Genomic DNA, 20,943 nt, shown 5'->3' on the forward strand with positions numbered 1-20,943 from the left:
CGAATACACGTTCTCAGTGAGCATGCCCCTGGATGTAGCAGGTCTCAGACTGCAACCTGCCATCTCTTCACAATGGAGTCATAGCAGACAGCAGAAAGGAAGCTCAGGAAAATGTGGAAATACCACATCCAGCACAGACTCCCCATGTAGCCCAGGCAAGCCTCCTCATCTTCCTGCCTTGCCTGAGTGCTAGAATTATGTGTGCACCATCACACCTGACTCTTACCTTAACAACTAATAGGTTAAAAAGGATTTAGAAAGTACAGGGGAATGAAAACACAACACACCCAAACTTAAAGAACAGGAGAGCAGAGCAAAGAGGGAGTACAGCAGCCTACCGTGTGTGTGTGTGTGTGTGTGTGTGTGTGTGTGTGTGTGTGTGTGTGTTTTGTTTTGAGACAGGGTCTCACTATGTAGCTCTGGCTGCCCTGGAACTCACTATGCAGAATAATAAGCTGGCCTTGAACTCACAGAGATCCACCTGCCTCTGCCTCCTGAGTGTTGGGATTAAAGGTGTGCACCACCAAACCCATCCAATAGCCTACTTTTAAAAGGTGGAATTCTCAGGGCTAGAGAGATGGCTCCGAAGTTAAGAGCCCTGGCTGCTCTCCCAGAGGGCCTGGGTTTGATCCCCAACACTCACATGGCAGCTCACAACCATTCATGACACCAGTTCCAAGGGATCTATCCAACACCCTCTTTTGGCTTCCTTGGGTACCAGGTAAACATGTGGTGTACAGACGTGGTGTGCAAGCAACACACACACACACACACACACACAAAGTAGAGGCTGAGCCAGTCAGATCTTTGTGAGTTCAAGGCCAGCCTGGTCCATACAGTGAGTTCCAGGATAGCCAGGGCTACACAGAGAGACCCTGTCTTAATGAATGAAGCTCTCAAGTCAGACTAGCTTTTTTACTAAAGGGACTAGATACAAATAAGTCAAACTCGGTCTCTAGAGAGCACAAGGAAGGAAGGGAAGATTAGGGTAGAGAAATGGAGGACAGAAAAGCTGGGTAAGGGAGCTGGAGAGATTGCTGAGAAGTGTGCCTACAGCTCCTGCAAAGGACCCGAGTTCAGTTCCCAGCACCCACATGAAGAGGCTCACAACCATCTGTTAACTCCAACTCCAGGGAATCCCATGCCACCTTCTGCCTTTTGCAGGTACTACACACACACACACACACACACACACACATCTTAAAAAAGTAAAAGTTGGTTCTTTGCCAGCAAATTTAGAAAGCCCTTATAAACTCATTAGGAAACAAGTGAAATGGAAGAGCTGGGTGTGTGGCTCGGGTGCCCCAGGCTCCATCCCCAGTGCCACAGGCAGGCAGGAAAGAAGGGGGAATGGAAGAAGGGAGAGAAAAATGCTCATACAAAGACAAAACTAAGAATAATTATGTTCATAAATTAGATAATTTAGGTACCAATTACCAGATAGGAAAATAGATGACCAAGACGAAGCCTGCAAGACATAAATCCTCAGCAGACCTACGTGAAAGTCTTCCCCTGAGGAGAAGCGCAATGTTGGACGTTGGATTACATCAGATGTTAGAGAGGGGACCCAGAGCCTCCCGAGACTGCAGACCCTCCAGAGGAGACCCAGAGCCTCCCGAGACTGCAGACCCTCCAGAGGGGGCCCAGAGCCTCCCGAGACTGCAGACCCTCCAGAGGGGACCCAGAGCCTCCCGAGACTGCAGACCCTCCAGAGGGAGCTCCGCAGTGTGGGCTGCAGGCTGGGCCTCTCTCCCACTGCCGCCTCCATGCCCTCCCCGCTGCAACCCTCTGGACGCCTGAAAACATTCTAGGTCTCCTTGGTTCACAGACGCCAAGACGTCGGTACCGTCAGAGGTTTGTTAGAGCCATTTTCTGTCTGCCTTCCCAACTCACCTTCTGTCGCAGGTTATTGGTCACTTGTCCCATGGTTTATGTTTTTTGTTTTAACTGTCACAACACAGAAGTGGCATGTAATAAAGTCTGATGGGCACACTTTGATGTACCTGCTGGCCCAGACCAGTAAGATACCCAGGACCCCTAAATTTGCCCATTTTTGAGCTTCATCTAAGTGAATCTTAGGGTCTGAACCTCTCTGTTAATGGACTTTTTTTTCTTTTGACAGGGTTTCTCTGTGTAGCCCTGGCTGTCCTAGATCTCTCTTTGTAGCCCAGGCTGGCCTCGAACTCACAGAGATGCGCCTGGCTCTGCCTCCCTCCCGAGTGCCGGGATTAAAGGCGTGTGCACCACTGCTCGGCTCTTTTGACTTTTGATTAAAGCTCAGATTGGGCTGTGTGTAGTGGTGCAGTCTGTAAACCTAGCGTTCAGAAGATGGGAACGGGAGGATGAAGAGTTCAAGATTATCCTGGGATACATGGGACCATATCTCAAAGACAAAACACCACCAAAAGTTAAAGCTCAAACTTTCATATCTATTCTCTTGCAAGTTGTGGCCTTAGAGAATTAATGAACCCTCTTCCTCCCCCTTCCACACCCTAATTCTTCCCTGGCTGGGCACCCCCCGGCCGAAGGCTTTCACTGTGTATTCACATTTCAGGGACCAATTTGAACCATCTTAGGAAAAGAAGAACTCAAAACAGCATTCAAAGAGCCGGCCACAGGGCCTCAGGCACAGCTGAGGGAGGCAGGGTGGGGACACCGTGGCTCCCTGCCAGCTTAGTCTCAGCCGGCTGTCCCTGTGCAGGTCTGCCCGCCGCTCCTCAGCGCACTTGCCATGCCCCCCGCCCCACACAGGGTAATGGCTGCTCCTTCGGATGCCAGAGATGGCTCTGGTTTGGTTCCCACGTGGGCCCACCTGCAAACCAGTCTACGGTGGCGAGCCCTCTCCAAACCTGCTGCGGGCCGCAGGAATATATCATAAGAACTCAGCTGGTTATGGCAAAGTCACTACCTGGAGGAATCAGGGAATTCCTCCAGAGGAAGCCAAATCCCAAGGAGTTTTTGGTGTTACTTGGCTTGTTATATATCAGCTGTCCTCTGTTATGAAAATCATGTGTGCCTTCATAGTTTTCCCAACTGGTTTTTCCCTAAGAAGGGCTAACAGTGTGGACTGATCACTCTCTGGACATACACATTCCAGGTATTTGGAGAAAAGCCTCAGGAAAGGCTTCCTCTGGAATCAGATATCTCCCTTGGCCACTTTTAAGGACTAGCAGTAATAACAGTCCACATGCAAGTCTCCTGATTTAAGACAAATTCCACAAGGAGACACCACCTAGGTCAGGTAGATGTTCAATAATAGCTTTACACAATTTAGCTTGGACCCTCCTTTCTTACAGACTTACCAACTTTATAGACCTCTAACTCCTTATCTAACCACTTCTAGTAATATTTGGATAACCTTCTGCACTGACAGCTATGCTCAGCCAGAACTCCAGTTCAAGTCTCCCTGTAATTATCATCATTGGCAGCATCAGGCCAGGTCCATCCCCAGATGGAGGAACGCACTTTATCAGAAATACCTCTGTACTCTCTAGGAACAGACTTAAGCATCCGGGCTACCTGTTTGAGAAGGCCTGGCGGATGTGCCAATTAAGATTAACTTCCTCCTTTCCCAAATCTTACCTCTAGTTCCAGATCTCCCTTTAACTATCACCAGAGGCATCTAGCTGTACAGGTTGCCTAGTGACCGAGCACACTTTTCCCCACCCTGCAGAAAAATGGCAGATAGCTTAGACAGATATGAGTCACAGGAAAAAAGAAGACAGTTTCATTTTCTCCCATTGACCTAGCAACTTACAGATTCTTAACATTTTCTACCAATCATGTTTAAGATTATAGTTGAGCACATAAGAGCCCTCTTCTTAGATGTTACCTGAATTTAGCCTTTAGTTAATTCATTTTCCCATTGGTCACTTCCCTTTGGGGTTGCAAATGATAATTAACGGTTATTGCCTCTCTATGTGATCTTATCACCCCTCCGTTTGACCCTGGAAGCATGGCTTTGCACTGCTAAGGGAATACTGCTTGTAAGTGTATATATACCAGGACTTCCAGGGCACAGGAGGACAGAGAAGAGAAAAGAGAATGGAAGAACTAGATGGGTAAGAACTTGAGAGGAATAAACTGAGATGGGGAAGAAGTAGATTGAAGGGCTAGAAGAGAGGACTAGAGGAACGAGATGGAAGATAAGGAAGAGCCAGATGGGGAAGAACGAGATGAGGAGAGAGGAGATGGGAGAGGAAATGATATGGGAAGGAACAAGTTGGATGAGAACCTAGAAGGGGCAGAACTAGATGAAGGAATTAAGATAGAACCCTAGAGGGGACTGCAGACTAGTGTAGAGAGAAATCAGGATAGAAATGAGCTAAATATGAGAGCGGAATATAAGCTTGTAACTGACACAGAATAATAAAGTACATGGACTAAGGGGTTTCGTGTACATAGATTCATTTCTTCTCATCACAGATTATCAGCTGGTTGTAGATTCTTCCCGGACCCTGGGAGGGGACTATTGAGGGGCTGGACCCCCATAGTCCCCGAAACAAACTCAGGACAGAAGAGGAAGTGTATGTGGCTCCCACCACCCTCCGTCCTGGTGCCTGCTTGCCCAAACCTCTCCACACCCCATTCCCGAATTTCTCAGATTCTCAGCCTAGTTTGGCTTCATCTGACCCAGGTCCTGGGGGAGGCAGCTAGCTCTGGCACAAACGGGACCTTCTACCGCAGCCTGGACTTCCTCTATGAGGTGCCTTTCCTAGTTCCGGGCTCAGATAATCAATTAAGTGTAATTATTTTCCCTCTTTTTTTGTTTTTGTTTTTCAGGATAGGGTTTCTCTGTGTAGACCAGGTTGTCCTGGAACTCACTCTGTAGACCAGGCTGGCTTCGAACTCACAGAGATCTGCCTGCCTCTGCCTCCCGTTTTTTTTTTTTAAAGATTTATTTATTTATTATGTATACCATGTTCTGCCTGCATGTATGCCTGCAGGCCAGAAGAGGGAGCCAGATCTCATTACAGATGGTTGTGAGCCACCATGTGGTTGCTGGGAATTGAACTCATGACCTCTGGAAGAACAGCCAGTGCTCTTAACCTCTGAGCCATCTCTCCAGCCCAGAAATTTTTTTTTTAAGACAAGATCTCACTATGTAGCTCTGGCTGGCCTGAAACTTGCTATGTAGACCAGGCTGGCCTTGAACTCAGAGATCTGTCTGCTTCTGCCTCCTAGGTGCTGAAATTAAAGGCTGCACCACCACGCCTGGCCCAAAATTTTTTATTTAAAAAAGGCATCACTTTTACAAAACTAAAAAAAATGAAAATAGAACAAGCACCCGCATGACCTTGAGACTGGGCCGCCCTCACCACTTTGCCACGTGACTGTGTAGTTCAGTTCCCTCTGGGTATATCTGCATTTTTGTACTTTTCCTGTTACCAGGCTAGGAAAGGAAGGTGCAGGTATCTTTAGATACTTCAGACTGCCTCCTGGAAACACGAGAATGTTTTCACGTGGGCCAGTCAGTCGGCTCAGTGGATTAAAGTGCTTGCTGCACGAGTCTGTCGTGACCCCCAGAACCCGCAGTGACAGGACGGAACCAGCTCCCCAGAGATGTCCTCTGACCTCTACATGTGTGCTCCACATACCCCATACATCACACACAAAGGTCACACACACAATAATACATTCAAAAAAAGATTGCTCTCGCCAGGCAGTGGTGCCACACACCTTCAATCTCAGCACTCTGGAGGCAGAGACAGACAGATTTCTGTTATGTTCGAGGCCAGCCTGGTCTACAGAGTGAGTACCAGGACATCCAAGGCTACACAGAGAAACCCTATCTCGGGAAAAAAAAAATGCAAAAAAAAAAAAAAAAAAAAAAAAGATTGCTCTCATCTAACCACAGAACCAATGGGCCTGAGAAAATTACTAATAGTTCTACAGCATCATTTCTCATGGCATCAAAACTTCCCATTTCAGCCTGAAATCCGATCAAGGCTCATTTTGCATCTGATTGTCAGATATAATCTTTTAGTCTCTTTTAATCTAGAATAATCTCTTTAAAAAATTACTTACTACATATCAGTTGAGGCACGTTTCTGTGTAGACTGTCCCCTGGGTGTCCCATGAGAGTCTTCTACTGTATAGCAGTAGTCCTATCTGCCAGGGGCAGGACTAGAGTGTGATTAAATACTCTTAGAGGCACAGGGTGCAGCTTGGTGCCAGATCACTTGCTTAACAAATGCAAGGCCCTGGGCTCCATCCCCAGTACTGCAGGGGTTAAAGGTTTTAGCCAGAAGGGATCCTGCTCTTTAACTTTTCCAGCTGAATTGTGAACTCTTTGGGGTCACCATCCCGCTGATTGTCATGGCGCTGGTAACATTTGTTGAAATTAACCCTGAAAGGTTGCTGCTTTGCTGTGATTACACCTGGAGAGGACCCCAGCCCCAGCCCAGCCCCAGCCCCAGCCAGCTCTCAGGTCTGTACTCTGCCTGTGTCGGTGTGATCTGCTGGCCAGCCCAGGATGCTCACAGATGTGGAGTGAATATTTGCAGGTTCAGAGGAGGAAGTGTTGGGCTAGGACTGGTGATTTGTGAGACCCAGCCGGGAGGTCTCAGTTGGGGGATTGCCCAGATCAGATCACCCTGTGGCTGTGGCTGTGTGGAATTGTCTTCACTGCTGATGTAGGAGGGCCCAGCCAACTGTGGGCTGTGCCATCCCTGGGCAGGTGGTCTTAAGTCATGCCCTGACTTCCCTCAATGATGGACCTGGTAATGTAAGATTAAATAAACCTTTTCCTCCCCCTAAATTGCTTTTGAGCACAGTGCTTTATCACAGCAACAGAAAGAGAACTAGAAAACCCTGGGAGTGAGGATTCGGGCTCAGTGGTCCTGTGCTAACAAGCACTAGCAGGCACATGGGCTGGGCTTGGACACTGTAGGTGTGTCCAAGGCTAGAGGCTGCACCCCCAATAGATGGGTTAGGATGGCAAATTCTGGGTGTGCTCTGGGTGTGAGGCCCCTAGTCCTTGTTCATTTTCTAAGCCTGAGTCTCTTATTCTTCCAACAAATCGTGAGCTATGAGCAAGCCTTCCAAAAAAATCCATTGATCCATTCAGCTAGAGTTGGTTCTATTGATTGCAATCCCAAACTGTAGCTCGTATAGAAACCTTCCTTTGAAAAGGAACATGTGGCCAGGTGTTGTGGTGCATGTCTTTAATCCCAGCACTTGGGAGGCAGAAGTAGATCAGCCTGGTCTACAGAGTGAGTTCCAGGACAGCCAGGGCTAACAGAGAAACCTTATCAAAAGAAAGAAAGAAGGAAGGAAGGAAGGGAGGGAGGGAGGGAGGGAGGGAGGGAGGGAGGGGAAGGGAGGGGAGGGAGAAAGAGAGAACGTGTGTATTCTAGTTCTGGCCATCCCAGAATAATTGGTAGGAAATTTGCCTCCTGTCAACTCTGTACACAGGCAACATGACTTTTAGCCATGGTCAGCACAGCTGTGCTCTCTGGAAGAAGTAAGGTTCCAGATCTACCCCAATATTTCATCTGGAGTCAGCTGAGTAGTGTGGGGCAATGGGCAGAATCAGGAGTGCAGACCTCATACAAAGGGCAGCTCCATCAGGGCTGTTCTAGGAGGACAGGATCCAGGATCCCAAACAACAGTGGCGGAGAGTCCTGCACTTGGATGCGCCCCCTTGGGGCCTAAGTCGGGTTGCAAGCAAGGCAGGTAGAGAGTAGAGCCAGTCAGAGGCCACCCAGAGGCCACCCGCCCTTGAAAGGGTCACACTCAGATTAGTGCTTTGCCGTCACTGTCCTGAAAATTGTCAAGATGTTTGAACAAAGGGCCTCTATAGTTTGTCCTAGTGGAATAAGAAGCTGAGAAAAAAGCTGCTGGAAGCAGGAAACTGAGCTGAGACTTCAGAAGTGGCCCTGCCTCAGGCAGGAGTCACTCCACCCTGGCCAGAGATGAGGCTCTGTGACTGCATTGGAGAGAGACCCCACATCCCATCACCCCAGAAGAAAGAGCGTCTCCTTTCCAGTACTTAAGCAAAAGTCCTAGGGAAGGCCCCGGCTTTTTGAAGAAAATACCATCCTTTTCCATTCTAGAGCTACCCAGTCCTGAGGTTGGAAGCGACCTGGCCCCACCTGGAACATATTGCAGGAACTCCTGGGACAAGACAGGGTGCTAGGTTGGCTAGTGTTTGTCAACCTGAAACAGGCCAAGATCCTCTGGGAAGAGACGGTGGCACCCACCTGTAATCCCAGCTCCCAGGAGGCTCAGGGGGAGATTACTATGATTTGAAGACCAGCCTGGGCTACGTAGTAAGATCTAATCCAGTCAAAGCTATATAGCAAGATCCTGTTCTCCCCTACCCTAAAGAGTAGAGACTGCAGACTAAAAAGTAGCTCTGTCTGCAGAACTGTGAGCTGCTTTATCTGGCAGGCTGTTAGTACTGGTGTTGAGTCCCTCTAGTCTGCGGGGGGGGGGGGGGGGGGGGGACGGGACGGGACGGCTGTGGAATCTAGCTTTCAGTTATTTAAGGTGCTGTCTTCCTGGTTCATCCTTTTCCCAGCCCTGTGGTAATGGTTGATCTGGAACAGTCAGTGTAGCCCCGGGGGGAACCCCAGGGCAGTTCTCCCAGGTCCCTTTGTCCCCATAACACGGGCCCTAGTGCCTGTGCCCTTCAGAAAGCCTCAAATGCCCTGTCACAGGCTTATGTGAGTCCGTGCAGTGTTAGACAGGATGGCCAGCTCCCAACAGAACTCCTTTACCTGGCACGTGTCTGGCTGGGTGTGGTGCAGGCCCTTCCCTCTCCACACTAGGCAAGTAATGAACTACTTAGCTATACCTCAACTTCCATGCTTTTCCAAGAGAGAATAGTAAGTATTGCTCAAGATATGGAGAAATCAGCACCCTAATGAATTGCTGGGAGAGTGTTACGATAGTTTCTTCAAAAATAAACAGAATTATCCTGTGATCCGGGTTCTTGCTATGAGAGCCTTGAGTTGGGCTGGGGATGTAGCTTAGTGGCTAGACTGCTTGCCCCGCATGCACGAAGCCCTGGATTCAAATCCAGCACTGTAGAAACTGGGTATGGTGGCTCATACCTAAATCTAGCACTCAGGTTTATTCATTTATTTGTGTGGAGAGCACAGAGAGCACATTTAATTCTCTGTGTGTTCATATTTTTTACTTGTGTGTTTACATTTATCTATCTGTGTGTGGGGGCACATGAAAAAAAAACCTTTTTGCAAGTTGTTTTTTAAAAAAACACTTAATTGTATATGTGGCTGACAGAGGAAAACTTGTGGGATTCTGTCCTTTCCTTCTACATGTGGGCCCCAGGATCAAACTCAAGTCATCAGGCTTAGTGGCCAGTGCCTCTCCTCTCGGAGCATCTCTCTGGCATCCATCTTGCTTTGAGGCAAGGTCTTTTTTAAAAATTTATTTATATTTTATGTATGAATGCTCTGCGTGTATGTACAGCTGTATGCTAGAAGAGAGCATCAGATCCTATTATATATAGATGGTTGTGAGTCACCATGTGGGTGCTGGGAATTGAACTCAGGACCTCTGGAAGAGCAGCCAGTGCTCTTAACTTCTGAGCCACCTCTCCAGCCCAAGGCAAGGTCTCTTAGTATGTGCTGCTGGGTTACTTACTAAGACTTCTGTCGGTTCCTTCTCTGCTTCCCACCTCACCTTTAGAGTGCTGGGATCACAGACGTGAGCCACTTCACCTGGTTGTTTACATGGGCCCAAGGACTTGTATGGCAATACCTTTACCTGCTGAGCCGTCTTGCTGGCCCCAATCTTAGCATAGGAAGTGAAGGCAGGAACACGAGAAGTTCAAGGTTGGAGCTGGAGAGATATTCCAGTGGTTAAGAATGCACACCTTTTATTCCAGCAGTTGGGAGGCAGAGGCAGGCAGATCTCTGTGAGTTCGAGGCCAGCCTAGTCTACAGAGCGAGTTCTAGGACAGCCAGAACTGCACAGAGAAACCCTGTCTCTAAAACAAAAGAGAATGCTCCCTGTTCTTCTAAGAGGACTGGAGTTCAGTTCTCAGCACTTACATCAGGTGGCTCACAACTGCATGTAACTCCAGCTTCAGGGGAATGACACTCTCTTTTGGCCTCTGCAAACACACTGCATGTACACAGGTGTGTTTGCATGTGTGCACGTGTGTGTGTTGTGATACTGGGTTTCTCTTGAGACTGCTCCTCCACCGGCCTACTCTAGTGGGTCCTGAACAACATCTGGGACATGGAGGCTTCTGGTTCTCTGGTCTGCCTTCTCATCTTTCTAAAAAGCACTTCATGGTGACTCTTGAAAAAAAAAAAAATGGGTGGATGCAAACTCCATGCCTGGCCCCCCAGGGACAACCTATTCCCAAGGTTAATAGCAAGGCCAGAGTCAGGAGAGTGTGCCCTGTACCCTTGCACATACTCAGAAGGGACCTGTGATACTGTCACCATCTTGAAAACTTGACAGTCTTTGACTTCCCAGTTCATTTTGCTCCAGGCCTGCACACGATACAGCTGTTGCTGAGTGGAGGCCTGAATCTTCCTTGCCTGTTTCCCCTTCGGCCTCTGCCTGAGGTTAAGACAGTACTGCTTAGTCACAATTACCCCAGGGCCTGGAGAGCCAAGCCTCTTGGGAAATATTGGCTTTACATTTGGTGGTAAGATCCAGCCTGAACATTAGGGCTCAAAGTGGGTTATTTTGCAGTTGAATGTGAGATATGGCTCCATGGACATCCTTTTTTATCTGAAGACATAGTCTCACAGTCTAACCCGCTACAGGCCAGGATCCCTTTAAACTCCTGACCCTCCTGCCTCCACCTCTCACATACTGGAGTGTGTATGATCATGCTTCCTGTATGAGCAGCTGGGATGAAACCCAGGGCTTTGTACACGCCAGGAGCAAGCACTCTAACAACTGAGCTACATTCCAGTTTCAACCTGTGTACTCTTTATTTTTTATTTACTTATTTATTCCTGGCTGTCCTGGAACTCACTCTGTAGACCAAGTTAGCCTCAAACTCAAAGAGATCGGCCTGCCTCTGCCTCCCTCGTGCTGGGATTAAAGGTGTGCGCCACCATGCCCATCAAATAAAAATTTTAAAAATAATTTTTAAAGAGAAACATAAGGAAAGGTAGGATTTATCGTAGCCCACAGTTTGAGGATACGATCCACCGTAGCGGAAAGGCACACTGGCAGAAGCCTGAGACAGCTTTCTCAATGGGGAACATACGACCAGCAAATTTCCTGTCTGCTAAGAAATTAAACCCAGAACATGTAAAGAACTCCTAAAACTCAACTATAACAAAAGCAACCAGTGAATTAAAAAGGAGGCAATGAACCCGTGAGATGACAAGTACCCTTAACCACTGAGCCATCTCCCCAACCCCTCCTCCACCTGCTTTTTGAGAGAGGGTCTTCCCGTACTTGGGAGTTCAGTTTTGGCTGGGGCTGGTTGGCCAGCCAGGCTCCCCTCCCTCCATGGCCCGGCTTCCAGGGCCCTTCCTTCCACTGGCCTGGCTTTTGCGCAGGTGCCGGGGATCCAAAGGCAGGTCGGTCCTCGTGTTTGCCCTGCAAGTACTTTACCATCAGAGACGTTTTTGAGAAAAGCACGTTTACAGGATGCTCTATGAATTAAAGCTACACTGGTACCGAAATTTCCAGCTTGGCGGATCAGGGCTCTTTGTAGTTCAACCGAATGTGCTTTTGGTCTGATTCATCCAAATAAGGCAGGGCCAGACCCACATTCCTGAGGTTCTGTGTCTAAGGCCTTACAGCTTGAAGCCAGCTCCACAGGCTGCTGGTGAGCTACTGAAGGATCCTCCACAGCACTGACTCTCCCGTAGTCAGGCCTTCTTGTTCTTTTGTTTTTGAGGCAGGGCCCCACACTTACAGTTCAGGCTCTCTGGAACTCAGCGATCCTCCGCCTACCTGGAGATGGGATTACAGGCATGTGTCACCATGTTTAGAAGCATTTGTATTGAGTGTGCACCTTAGGCCTCACGATGAAATGAGAAAGACCCAGGACCTGTTTTTGGGGGAGGGGGTGGGTAATAATTACAGGTAGGATCTGGCCAGGATCCTGTTTAAATAGCTTCCTCCTGGAGAAAAAGCAAGATATTTTTGGAAAGTAGGACATTTAAAAAGTATTTCATAATCTTTCAAATGAGGGGGCTGCTTGTGTCCGCTCCCGAGTTGAAGAAAACGGAGGCGCTCAAAGGAACCGAGCAGGAAGCGATTGCCAGTGCAGGATGCCGATGCGGGCCCTGGACCTCCGCCCAGGGATGCCTGTTCGCATTTCCGTAGCGCAGGCCGCGCCGCAGGACCCCGCCCGACCTTGAAGGGCCGCTCGACCTTGAGGTCCACGTTTGCCTCAGTTACTCCCTCTGTGCAATGGGAAGATGTGCGTCATCACAGGGAAGGGCGGGAGGCCCCAACGCACTCCTAAGGACGGCCAGATTGCAGGGCCACCCTCCCCAACTGCCCTCCGACTCTCCCCCCACCGACCGCGCCGCAACCACTCGGCAGGAGCCCGCGGGCGGGAACCTGCCTCCGCGCCGCTACGGCGCACGCGCACCTCGCCCCCCGCCCCACCTCGCGCCCGCGTGCGCCCATAGGCCGCCCGCGCCGTCACTCCGCCTGGGAAGCAATTGCGATTGATCAAGGTCCAGGCGCGCGACCGGGCAGTGGGCGGGGACCCAGGCCGGATATAAAAGGGGCGGGCGGCCCGGCTCGTGCCGCTTTGCAGACGCCGCTGTCCCCTTGTCGCCGCTTGCTGCAGCCACCATGGTCAACCCCACCGTGTTCTTCGACATCACGGCCGATGGCGAGCCCCTGGGCCGCGTCTCCTTCGAGGTCGGGTGGGCGGTGGCGCTCCAGGGTGGGGTCCTGGGAGCGGTGGGGTGGGAGGCGCCCCCGGGGACGCTGGCCCACCCTCCGGAGGGGCGAGCGAGGGAGCGAGCGCGGGCGGGCGGCGGCGCCATTTCCTGACCAGGGGGCCATTTTGGGAGGCCGGCGAGGCGCGGGGAGGCCGGGCGGGCGGGCGGCGGACAAAGCCGGGCGGGGCGCGGCCGTTGGGGGGGAGGGGGCGGCCCCTTCCCCCGCCCGCCCGCCCGCCTCGGCCTGCCCGCGGGCGCACGTGGCTGCGCCCTGTGGGGCCCTGCGCGGCCCGGCGCACGTGCTCGGCGCGCCTCTCCCGTCCCGGAGCCGTTGGGCCCCGCCCTGCTGTGCCGCGGACCCGCGGGGGCCGCTTCCCCACCACCCTCCCCGAGCCGCCGCCGCCTTGCAGGGCGATCTGGGCAGAGCCCCTGCCTCGGGTCTCAAGGACGAAGGCTCGATGAGCCGGTGCGTGCTCGGTCGTCCCCGGCGGATCTAGCGGCTCCCGCTGGGAGGATGGGGTTTGCGAATGGGGAGGGGGTGCTCGAGTGCGGCGTGGGCGATGCCCCCGTTCGGCGTGAAGCGGCGAGGTTTGTGTAGAGGAGAGAGGCCCAGAACATCCCTCTGCCGCCCCCCACCCCGCGAGCGGAAACGGGAAAGGCCTGGCCTTTGCTTGGTGCCCAAGCGCCGCCTCCCGTCGCAGTGATGGCGCAGCGGGGGAGGCGCTCTGGAATCCCTCCCGATTGCCCTCTGTGGAACAGGCATGTTAGGGCTGGCCACGCTGCAGTCTGGTGTTGACCAAGCTGGATTGCCAGTGGTTAGTTACCTAATTGGTTTTGGAGGTGTTAAATGGCTGCTTAAAGGACAGATAGTAATTAGGATCCTGAGCAGTTGGTGTGTTTCTTTTATAAAATTAAATATCCTGTTCTCGTTAACCCCAGTACCAGGCCTGAGGCCATAGAGAAATAGAATGCTGCTTAGTGTCTGCCCTATTAAACTTTTTCTCCAAAACTACCACAGTGCAGCACATAGTAGGTACATAGTCTTCAGCCAGAGTTTTATCTGTAGTCAGAGCTGATAATTGACAAGGGCTCTTGTGGAAACTTGGCCTAAGCTTGGTGCTGGGCAGCAGGTTAGTATCAGGTTAGCCAAAGCTTAATGGAAATGAGACGACATGCAGGTCGGTAGGTGACAATGGAGATGGAGCTGCCAAGCAGGGCTTTGAAGTAGTACGTGCGATGAAAGAAATGTGGGCTTGCAAAGCTCTGAGGAAAGGAGTTTAAACCTTCTCAAAGAGCCCGTGGATTTAAAAGAAACATATCCTCTAAGAGGATGCAGATAGTACAACTAATTTACTGTCATCTGGTAAGTTGAAAAAGAATCCCTGGCTTTTAACTAGCTATGAAAGGGCTTGTAAACATTGAGGAAAGGTTCAAAGCACCTACTAGTAGGTAAGGGACCTCGCTACCAAGACAACCACTTCCCTGATACTTAAGAGCTAGGCCATGACAGGTTGCAGGTGGTAGCATTCTCATTGCCAGTGACTAAGACAGCTTATTTACCTGGTTGTGCATTGTGTGACAGTGCTTTCTTTCAGAATTTTTGATTTAAGGTTCCAACATGAAGTTAGGGGAGGTGATGTACATTTGAGAAGCCTGAAGTCTATTCAGAAGTAGGTGTGATGTATTAAAAGCTCTTGAGTCACATTTAAGGAGTCTGTCGCTATTTCTAAGTCATGACCAGTTCCAGATTTTTGGCATGTTTTTGGTTCTCATGTTTCTCAACCCAACCCTTAAAGCTTTTAAGAGTGATTCTTACTGGGATTTGAAGATTATTACTGAAGTAGTGTTCTCCTAGTGAGAAAACAAATTTATGATGTACAAATCCCTAAAGCTAAGGGCATTAAGCATGAGAATATTGACCTATGTATTAATTAGCTGTCTTTTTCCTTACAGTTATTTGCAGACAAAGTTCCAAAGACAGCAGGTTGGTTTAATTTTCTATATTTAACACGTTTCATGGATAAAATAATTTAAAAGAGAAAGTGTATGTGTACATACTCTGTTTTTGTTTCTAACAGAAAACTTCCGCGCCCTGAGCACTGGAGAGAAAGGATTTGGCTATAAGGGTTCCTCCTTTCACAGGATTATCCCAGGATTTATGTGCCAGGTATGAATGGACTGGATTTTTAGTTCCTCAGTTTAGGATTGAACCAGAACAATGCTTCAGTTGCACTTTACCTGAACCAGTAGTAGACCCTTTCCAGTTAGCCTTGTTTTTTCTTATGTGTGTGTATGGGCATAACATAGTGTACACTACAGGTCAGTTCTCCATCCACCTTTATGTCCTGGGGATTGAATCAGGTCTTCCAGCCTAATGGCTGATTCCTTTTACTCGCTGAGCTGAGCCGTCTCATTGGCCCCAGCACAGGTTGTTGTTCTGGCCTTCAACTCCTTATCCTCTGGCCTCTTCCCATGTACTGGGATTCCAGATGTCCTTACACACCAACCTTTTTAGACTGTGTACCGTGGACTAGGATGAGCCCTGTGAAGTGCTTGCCACACAAGGATCCCCAAACTGAGGACCTGAGTCCCTGTAAAAGCTGGGTGTGGTGACACTCATGAGCTGTCAATTAGCCTAATCAAAACTTTGAGCGCCAGGCCAGTGAGAGACTTGACTTTGTCTGGAACAAAAAGTGGGTGGCCCTTGCAGAACAGAGTTGAGATCCTGTGGCTTGTGTGCACACAACAAAAATAAGAAATCTATCTGTAAAGGCTGTGCCTTGCAGACTTTTCAGTTAACATTCCTGAAGTGACAGATTTCGGTCTGATGTCACAGGGTGGTGACTTCACACGCCATAATGGCACTGGCGGCAGATCCATCTACGGAGAGAAATTTGAGGATGAGAACTTCGTCCTGAAGCATACAGGTCCTGGCATCTTGTCCATGGCAAATGCTGGACCAAACACAAATGGTTCCCAGTTTTTCATCTGCACCGCCAAGACTGAGTGGTAAGAAACACAGTGAATGTGTATTTGAAAGAGCATGGCCCTGCTGAGGGACTTGTGTGGAGTGTTTCTTTCATCCCATCTTAGTGGAGATGAAGTCTGTGAGAGTCCTGATTGTGTGTGTGCATGTATTTGTCTTGGATTGTTTTGTAGCAGTTCTTCGTGTGCTGTCTTCCACTAATTGCTGATGATGGTCATTCTACAGGCTGGATGGCAAACACGTGGTCTTCGGGAAGGTGAAAGAAGGCATGAACATTGTGGAAGCCATGGAGCGCTTTGGGTCCAGGAATGGCAAGACCAGCAAGAAGATCACCATTTCCGACTGTGGACAACTCTAATTCTTTCGACTTGCGGGCTTCCTACCCACCAGACCATTCCTTCTGTAGCTCAGGAGAGCACCCCCACCCCATCTGCTCGCAGTACCCTATAATCTCCGCTCTCACTGAAGTTCTCTGGGTTCCATATTCTCCTCATTCCCCTCCAAGTCTAGCTGGATTGCAGAGTTAAGTTTATGATTATGAATAAAAACTAAGTAAGAACCGTTTGTCCTTGTTTGTATTGAGGTGTTCATAGAGGTCTCTAAGCAATTGGTTAGGTTACTTGACTATGAAGATAAAAGCACTGCCGAAGGCTTTTATTTGTCTTCCCTAACTCAAGGTCTTTTGTTGTTGTAGTAGGTCAGGCTGGCCTCACCCTCCAGTCTCTGCCTCACTTAATCTGCTGGCACCACCACCACCACCACCACCACCACCAACTCAAGAGGTCTTAAACTGCTGCTGAATATTCCAAGGTAGAAGCATGCTAAAAAACCAGGACTCAGAGACTGGGTAGATCAGCCCGTACTGCTGTAGGAAGTTCCCATTTGGTGTGTTTAAACATTAAATCCTGTGAATTTTTTTAAAGTTTTTTTTCTTAATGGTTTTTATTATGTATACAGAAGAGGGTGCCAGATTTCATTACAGATGGTTGTAAGCCACCATGTGGGTGCTGGGAATTGAACTCAGGTCCTCTGGAAGAGCAGTTGGTGCTCTTAACCTCTGAGCCATCTCTCCAGCCCCTAAATCTTGTGAATTTATGTCTGTGGGGACTGCTGTGTGTGTGTCAGAATAAGTTTGGAGTCTGGGTCCTAACCTTTACCAGCTAAGCCATCGTTGGGCTCCAGATTTGATTCTCCCAGAGGTGACAGAAGATCAAGAGTGAGCAGAATGGAGTACAAGCCTGACAAACCTGGCTTAATCTTGAAACCCATGTCAGATGGGAGGCCAAAGTTGACCTTTCTGGTCTTGGTACCTGGTGCACAAACATGCATACATATAAAACGCTCAGGTTCAGAAGTTACCTTGGTTCCATGTTGGTTTTTGGTGTATGTGTGTTTACAGTCTGGAGGCTTCAGACCTCTGGAGCTGGAGTTAGAGATGGCTAAGCCACCTGATGTGGTTATTGAGAATTGAACTCTAATCCTTTGCAAGTGCTGAGTCATCCATCCAGTTCTTAAATGCTTTTTAGTTTGTATTTATTCTGTGGGATGGGGATACATGTGGAGGTTTTAGGACAAGTTTCAGGATTTGGATCTTTGGACCATAGTTTCACAGGGCTTGATCTCAGGTCCTCAGATTTTGTGGCAAGTACTTTTTATGCACTGATTTACCACTCCCAATATTTCATATTACCTATATTTTTAAAATGTTTATAAAATAATACTTAGATGTAATTTACATGTAATTGGAATTAAGAGTGTTAAACATGTCCCTTTCAACAACAGAATCACATTACTAGAATGGAGTGTCAGTTCTTGTCAGCTTGTTACCAATCGACACAGACCTGGGAAGGGACTTTTTTTTTTTTTTAAGTTTATTTTACATACCAACCACAGATCTCTCTAACTCACCTCCCATTCCCTCCAAAAAGGGAAGGTCTCCCATGGTGAGTCAGCAGAGCCTGGTACATTCAGTTGAGGCGGGTCCAAACCCTCTCCCTGTATCAAGACTGTTTTCATAGGTAGTGGGCTTCAAAGAGCCAGTTCGCCGGGCGGTGGTGGTGCACGGCTTTAATCCCAGCACTCGGGAGGCAGAGGCAGGCGGATCTCTGTGAGTTCGAGGACAGCCTGGTCTACAGAGCGAGATCCAGGAAAGGCGCAAAGCTACACAGAGAAACCCTGTCTCGAAAAAAAAAAACAGGAAAAAAAAAAAAAAAAACAGTTCATGTACCAGGGATGGATCCTGATCCTACTGCCAGGGCCCCCCCAAGCTGACAAACTACGCAACTGTCTGGGTGATGTAGAGCGCCTAGCCCAGTCTCATGCAGGCTCCACAGCTGTCGATGTAAAGTTCATGAGTTCCCACTAGCTTGTTTCAGTTGTCGCTAGGTTTTCTCATCATGAACTTGACACCCCCCCCCCCCCCACCCCCCCCCCCCCCCCCCCCCCCCCCCCCCCCCCCCCCCCGCTCATATCCCTCTTCACTGGACTCCTGGTGCTTGGCTGTGGATCTCTGCATCTGCTTTTGTCAGTTACTGGATGGAGGCTCTGTGATGACAGTGTATTCACCAATCTGATTACTGGTGTAGGCCAGCTCAGGCACCCTCTTCACTATTGCTAGTAGTCTAAGCTACTGGGGTGGATTCCTGGGAACTTCCCTAGCACCAGGTTTCTTCCTGTCCCCATGATGTCTTCCTCTGTCAAGATATCTCCTTCCCCTTTTCCCACTCCATCCTTGTTCCAGTTCAACCATCCCATTCCCTTATGGTTTTTTCTTTTTGGTTTTGGTTTTTCTTTCTTTTTCTTTTTTTTTTTCTTTTTTTTTTTGGTTTTTCGAGACAGGGTTTCTTTGTGTAGCTTTGCACCTTTGCACCTCTCCTGGAACTCACTTGGTAGCCCAGGCTGGCCTCCAACTCCCAGAGATCCACCTGGCTCTTCCTCCTGAGTGCTGGGATTAAAGGCGTGCGCCGCCGCCGCCGCCGCCGCCGCCGCCGCCGCCGCCGCCGCCACCACCACCACCACCTGGCCTTTTTCTTTTTTTTTTTTTAAGATAAAATTTATTATGTATATAGTATTCTGTCTGCATGTGTCCCTGAAGGCTAGAAGAGGGCACCAGATCTCATTACAGATGGTTGTAAGCCACCATGTGGGTGCTGAGAATTGAACTCAGGACCTCTGGAAGAGCAGTTTGTGCTCTTAACCACTGAACCATCTCTCCAGCCCTGGTTTTGGTTTTTCAAGACAGGGTTTCTCTGTGTAATAGTCCTGGCTTTCCTGTAATTCACTTTTTAGATCAGGCTGTCCTTGAACTCAGAGATCCACCTGCCTGCCTCCCGAGTGCTACTAAAAGGTGTGCGCCACCACCACCACCACCACCACCTGGTCTCCCTTATATTTTTATCCCCCATCCTCTACTCTCTTTTGCCCCCTCCCCCCATTCCCAGTTTTCTCAGGAGGTCTCATCTATCTCAGGAAGGGACTTTGAATAGAGGAATTGCCCCTCCATCAGATTAGACTGTGGCATGTCAGTGGGGCATATTCATGGAGGAGGGCTCAGCCCATTGTGGGTGGTGCCAATCCCTAGGCCGGTAGGACTGGGCTATATAAAGGCAGGTGAGCAAGCCATGGGAACAAACTATTAAGCAGGGGGGTTCCATGACTTTTTTTTGTTTGTTTGTTTTGTTTTGTTTTTCGAGATGGGTTTTTCTGTGTAGTTTTGCGCGTTTCCTGGAACTCACTTTGGAGACCAGGCTTGCCTCGAACTCACAGAGATCCACCTGCCTCTGCCTCCCGAGTACTGGGATTAAAGGCGTGCGTTACCAACATGATTTCTACTTCAGCCTCCAGTGGTGAGTTCTTTGATGGCTTTCCCCCATGATGGCCTGTCAGGTGTAAATGAAATAGACCCTTTCGGCCGGGCGGTGGTGGCGCACGCCTTTAATCCCAGCACTCGGGAGGCAGAGGCAGGCGGATCTCTATGAGTTCGAGGCCAGCCTGGACTACCAAGTGAGTCCCAGGAAAGGCGCAAAGCTACACAGAGAAACCCTGTCTCGAAAAACCAAAAAAAAAAAAAAAAAAAAAAAAAAAAAAAAAAAAAAAAAAAAAAAAAAAGAAATAGACCCTTTCCTCCCCAGGTTGACTTTGGTTGTGGTGTTCACAGCACAGAAAGCAGGCTAGAAGTCTTCATCATGAGTATTTGTGTGAGTGTACATGCATCTGTGAGTGCAGGTGCCCCAGGAGGTCAGAAGAGGGTGTTGGGTCCCTGGAGTGGTGAGCCACCCGATATGAGTGTTAGGAACCAAAGTTGGATCCTCTGCAAAAGCAATAAACACTCTTAACCACTGAGCTGTCTCCAGCCCTATTATTTTAAAAAGTATGCAGACAGACTGAAGAGATAGCTATGGTTAAGAGCATTTGTTTTTTGCAGAAGACCTAGATTCCAGTTGTAGCACCCACATGGTGGTTCACAACCATCTGTAACTCCAGTTCCAGGGAATCCAGTGCCCACTTCTGACCTCCATGGGCACCAAGTATATAGGGTGCATCTCCATACACACAGGCAAAATACTCAACAGTTTTGTTTTAATTAGTTTTTAAAAAGGGTTGTTCCCTGATCTCAAAGCAATGCTGTTTTCTAGCCCAGTGTGGCGCACACCTTTGATTCCAGCACTTGGGGGCCAGGGACAGGCAGAATTATTGAGTTCTAGGCCAGCCTGGTCTACAGAACAAAGTTCCAGGGCAACCAGGGCAACACAGAGAAACCCTGTCTGAAAAACAAAATACAAAACAATGTTTCTTAACTCTACCTGTCTGCTTTACACTTCATACATGATACAATTTAAAAACTAAATAAAAACAAAAAGCATGCTGAGGATTGAAACCCAGAGCCTGAAGCCAGGAATGTTGGTAAGGGCCCATCCTTCAGCACTTTACGAAGTAGAGACAATGTATAAAAAATTTAAGGCTAGTTTCAGACCCTCCTAAGCTAAATGAAACTTTGTTACCAACAAGCCAGAGCCTGACAGTGCAAGGTGAAGGTCCTGCCGCTGAACCATTCCCAGCATGATGACTACCTTTTTCCCCTTAAAGGGACTCTAGGTGCCAGGAGAGATG

At 49.0% G+C, this 20,943-nt stretch overlaps 1 protein-coding gene and 1 long non-coding RNA gene across 2 annotated transcripts; one reads left to right on the plus strand and one right to left on the minus strand.

Annotated features, from left to right (window-relative positions):
* Nucleotides 1-5,845: 5,845 nt before the first annotated feature.
* On the minus strand, nt 5,846-12,603 carry LOC143267561 (uncharacterized). The gene is made up of 3 exons (XR_013042755.1): nt 11,139-12,603; nt 9,736-9,810; nt 5,846-6,126 (listed from the first exon to the last, which is right to left on the minus strand). It is a non-coding gene; the product is annotated as an uncharacterized LOC143267561 (long non-coding RNA).
* Nucleotides 12,604-12,670: 67 nt separating this feature from the next.
* LOC102905015 (peptidyl-prolyl cis-trans isomerase A) lies at nt 12,671-16,393 on the plus strand. Its single transcript, XM_006973006.4, has 5 exons — nt 12,671-12,825; nt 14,802-14,832; nt 14,927-15,015; nt 15,685-15,857; nt 16,060-16,393. Exons 1-5 carry the CDS (start codon nt 12,757-12,759, stop codon nt 16,190-16,192), a joined length of 495 nt encoding a protein of 164 aa, XP_006973068.1. The 5' UTR covers nt 12,671-12,756; the 3' UTR covers nt 16,193-16,393.
* The last annotated feature ends 4,550 nt before the right edge of the window (nt 16,394-20,943 follow it).

This window comes from Peromyscus maniculatus, chromosome 10 (assembly GCF_049852395.1).
Source record: "Peromyscus maniculatus bairdii isolate BWxNUB_F1_BW_parent chromosome 10, HU_Pman_BW_mat_3.1, whole genome shotgun sequence".
NCBI classification, from domain to species: domain Eukaryota; kingdom Metazoa; phylum Chordata; class Mammalia; order Rodentia; family Cricetidae; genus Peromyscus; species Peromyscus maniculatus.

Bases quoted from the DNA above. Each gene is read 5' to 3' on its own strand.
- LOC102905015 (XM_006973006.4), top strand. From the start codon at position 12,757: ATGGTCAACCCCACCGTGTTCTTCGACATCACGGCCGATGGCGAGCCC. The intron at 15,016-15,684 runs GTATGAATGGAC...CTGATGTCACAG, and splicing joins TCCCAGGATTTATGTGCCAG to GGTGGTGACTTCACACGCCA. The intron at 15,858-16,059 runs GTAAGAAACACA...GTCATTCTACAG, and splicing joins TGCACCGCCAAGACTGAGTG to GCTGGATGGCAAACACGTGG.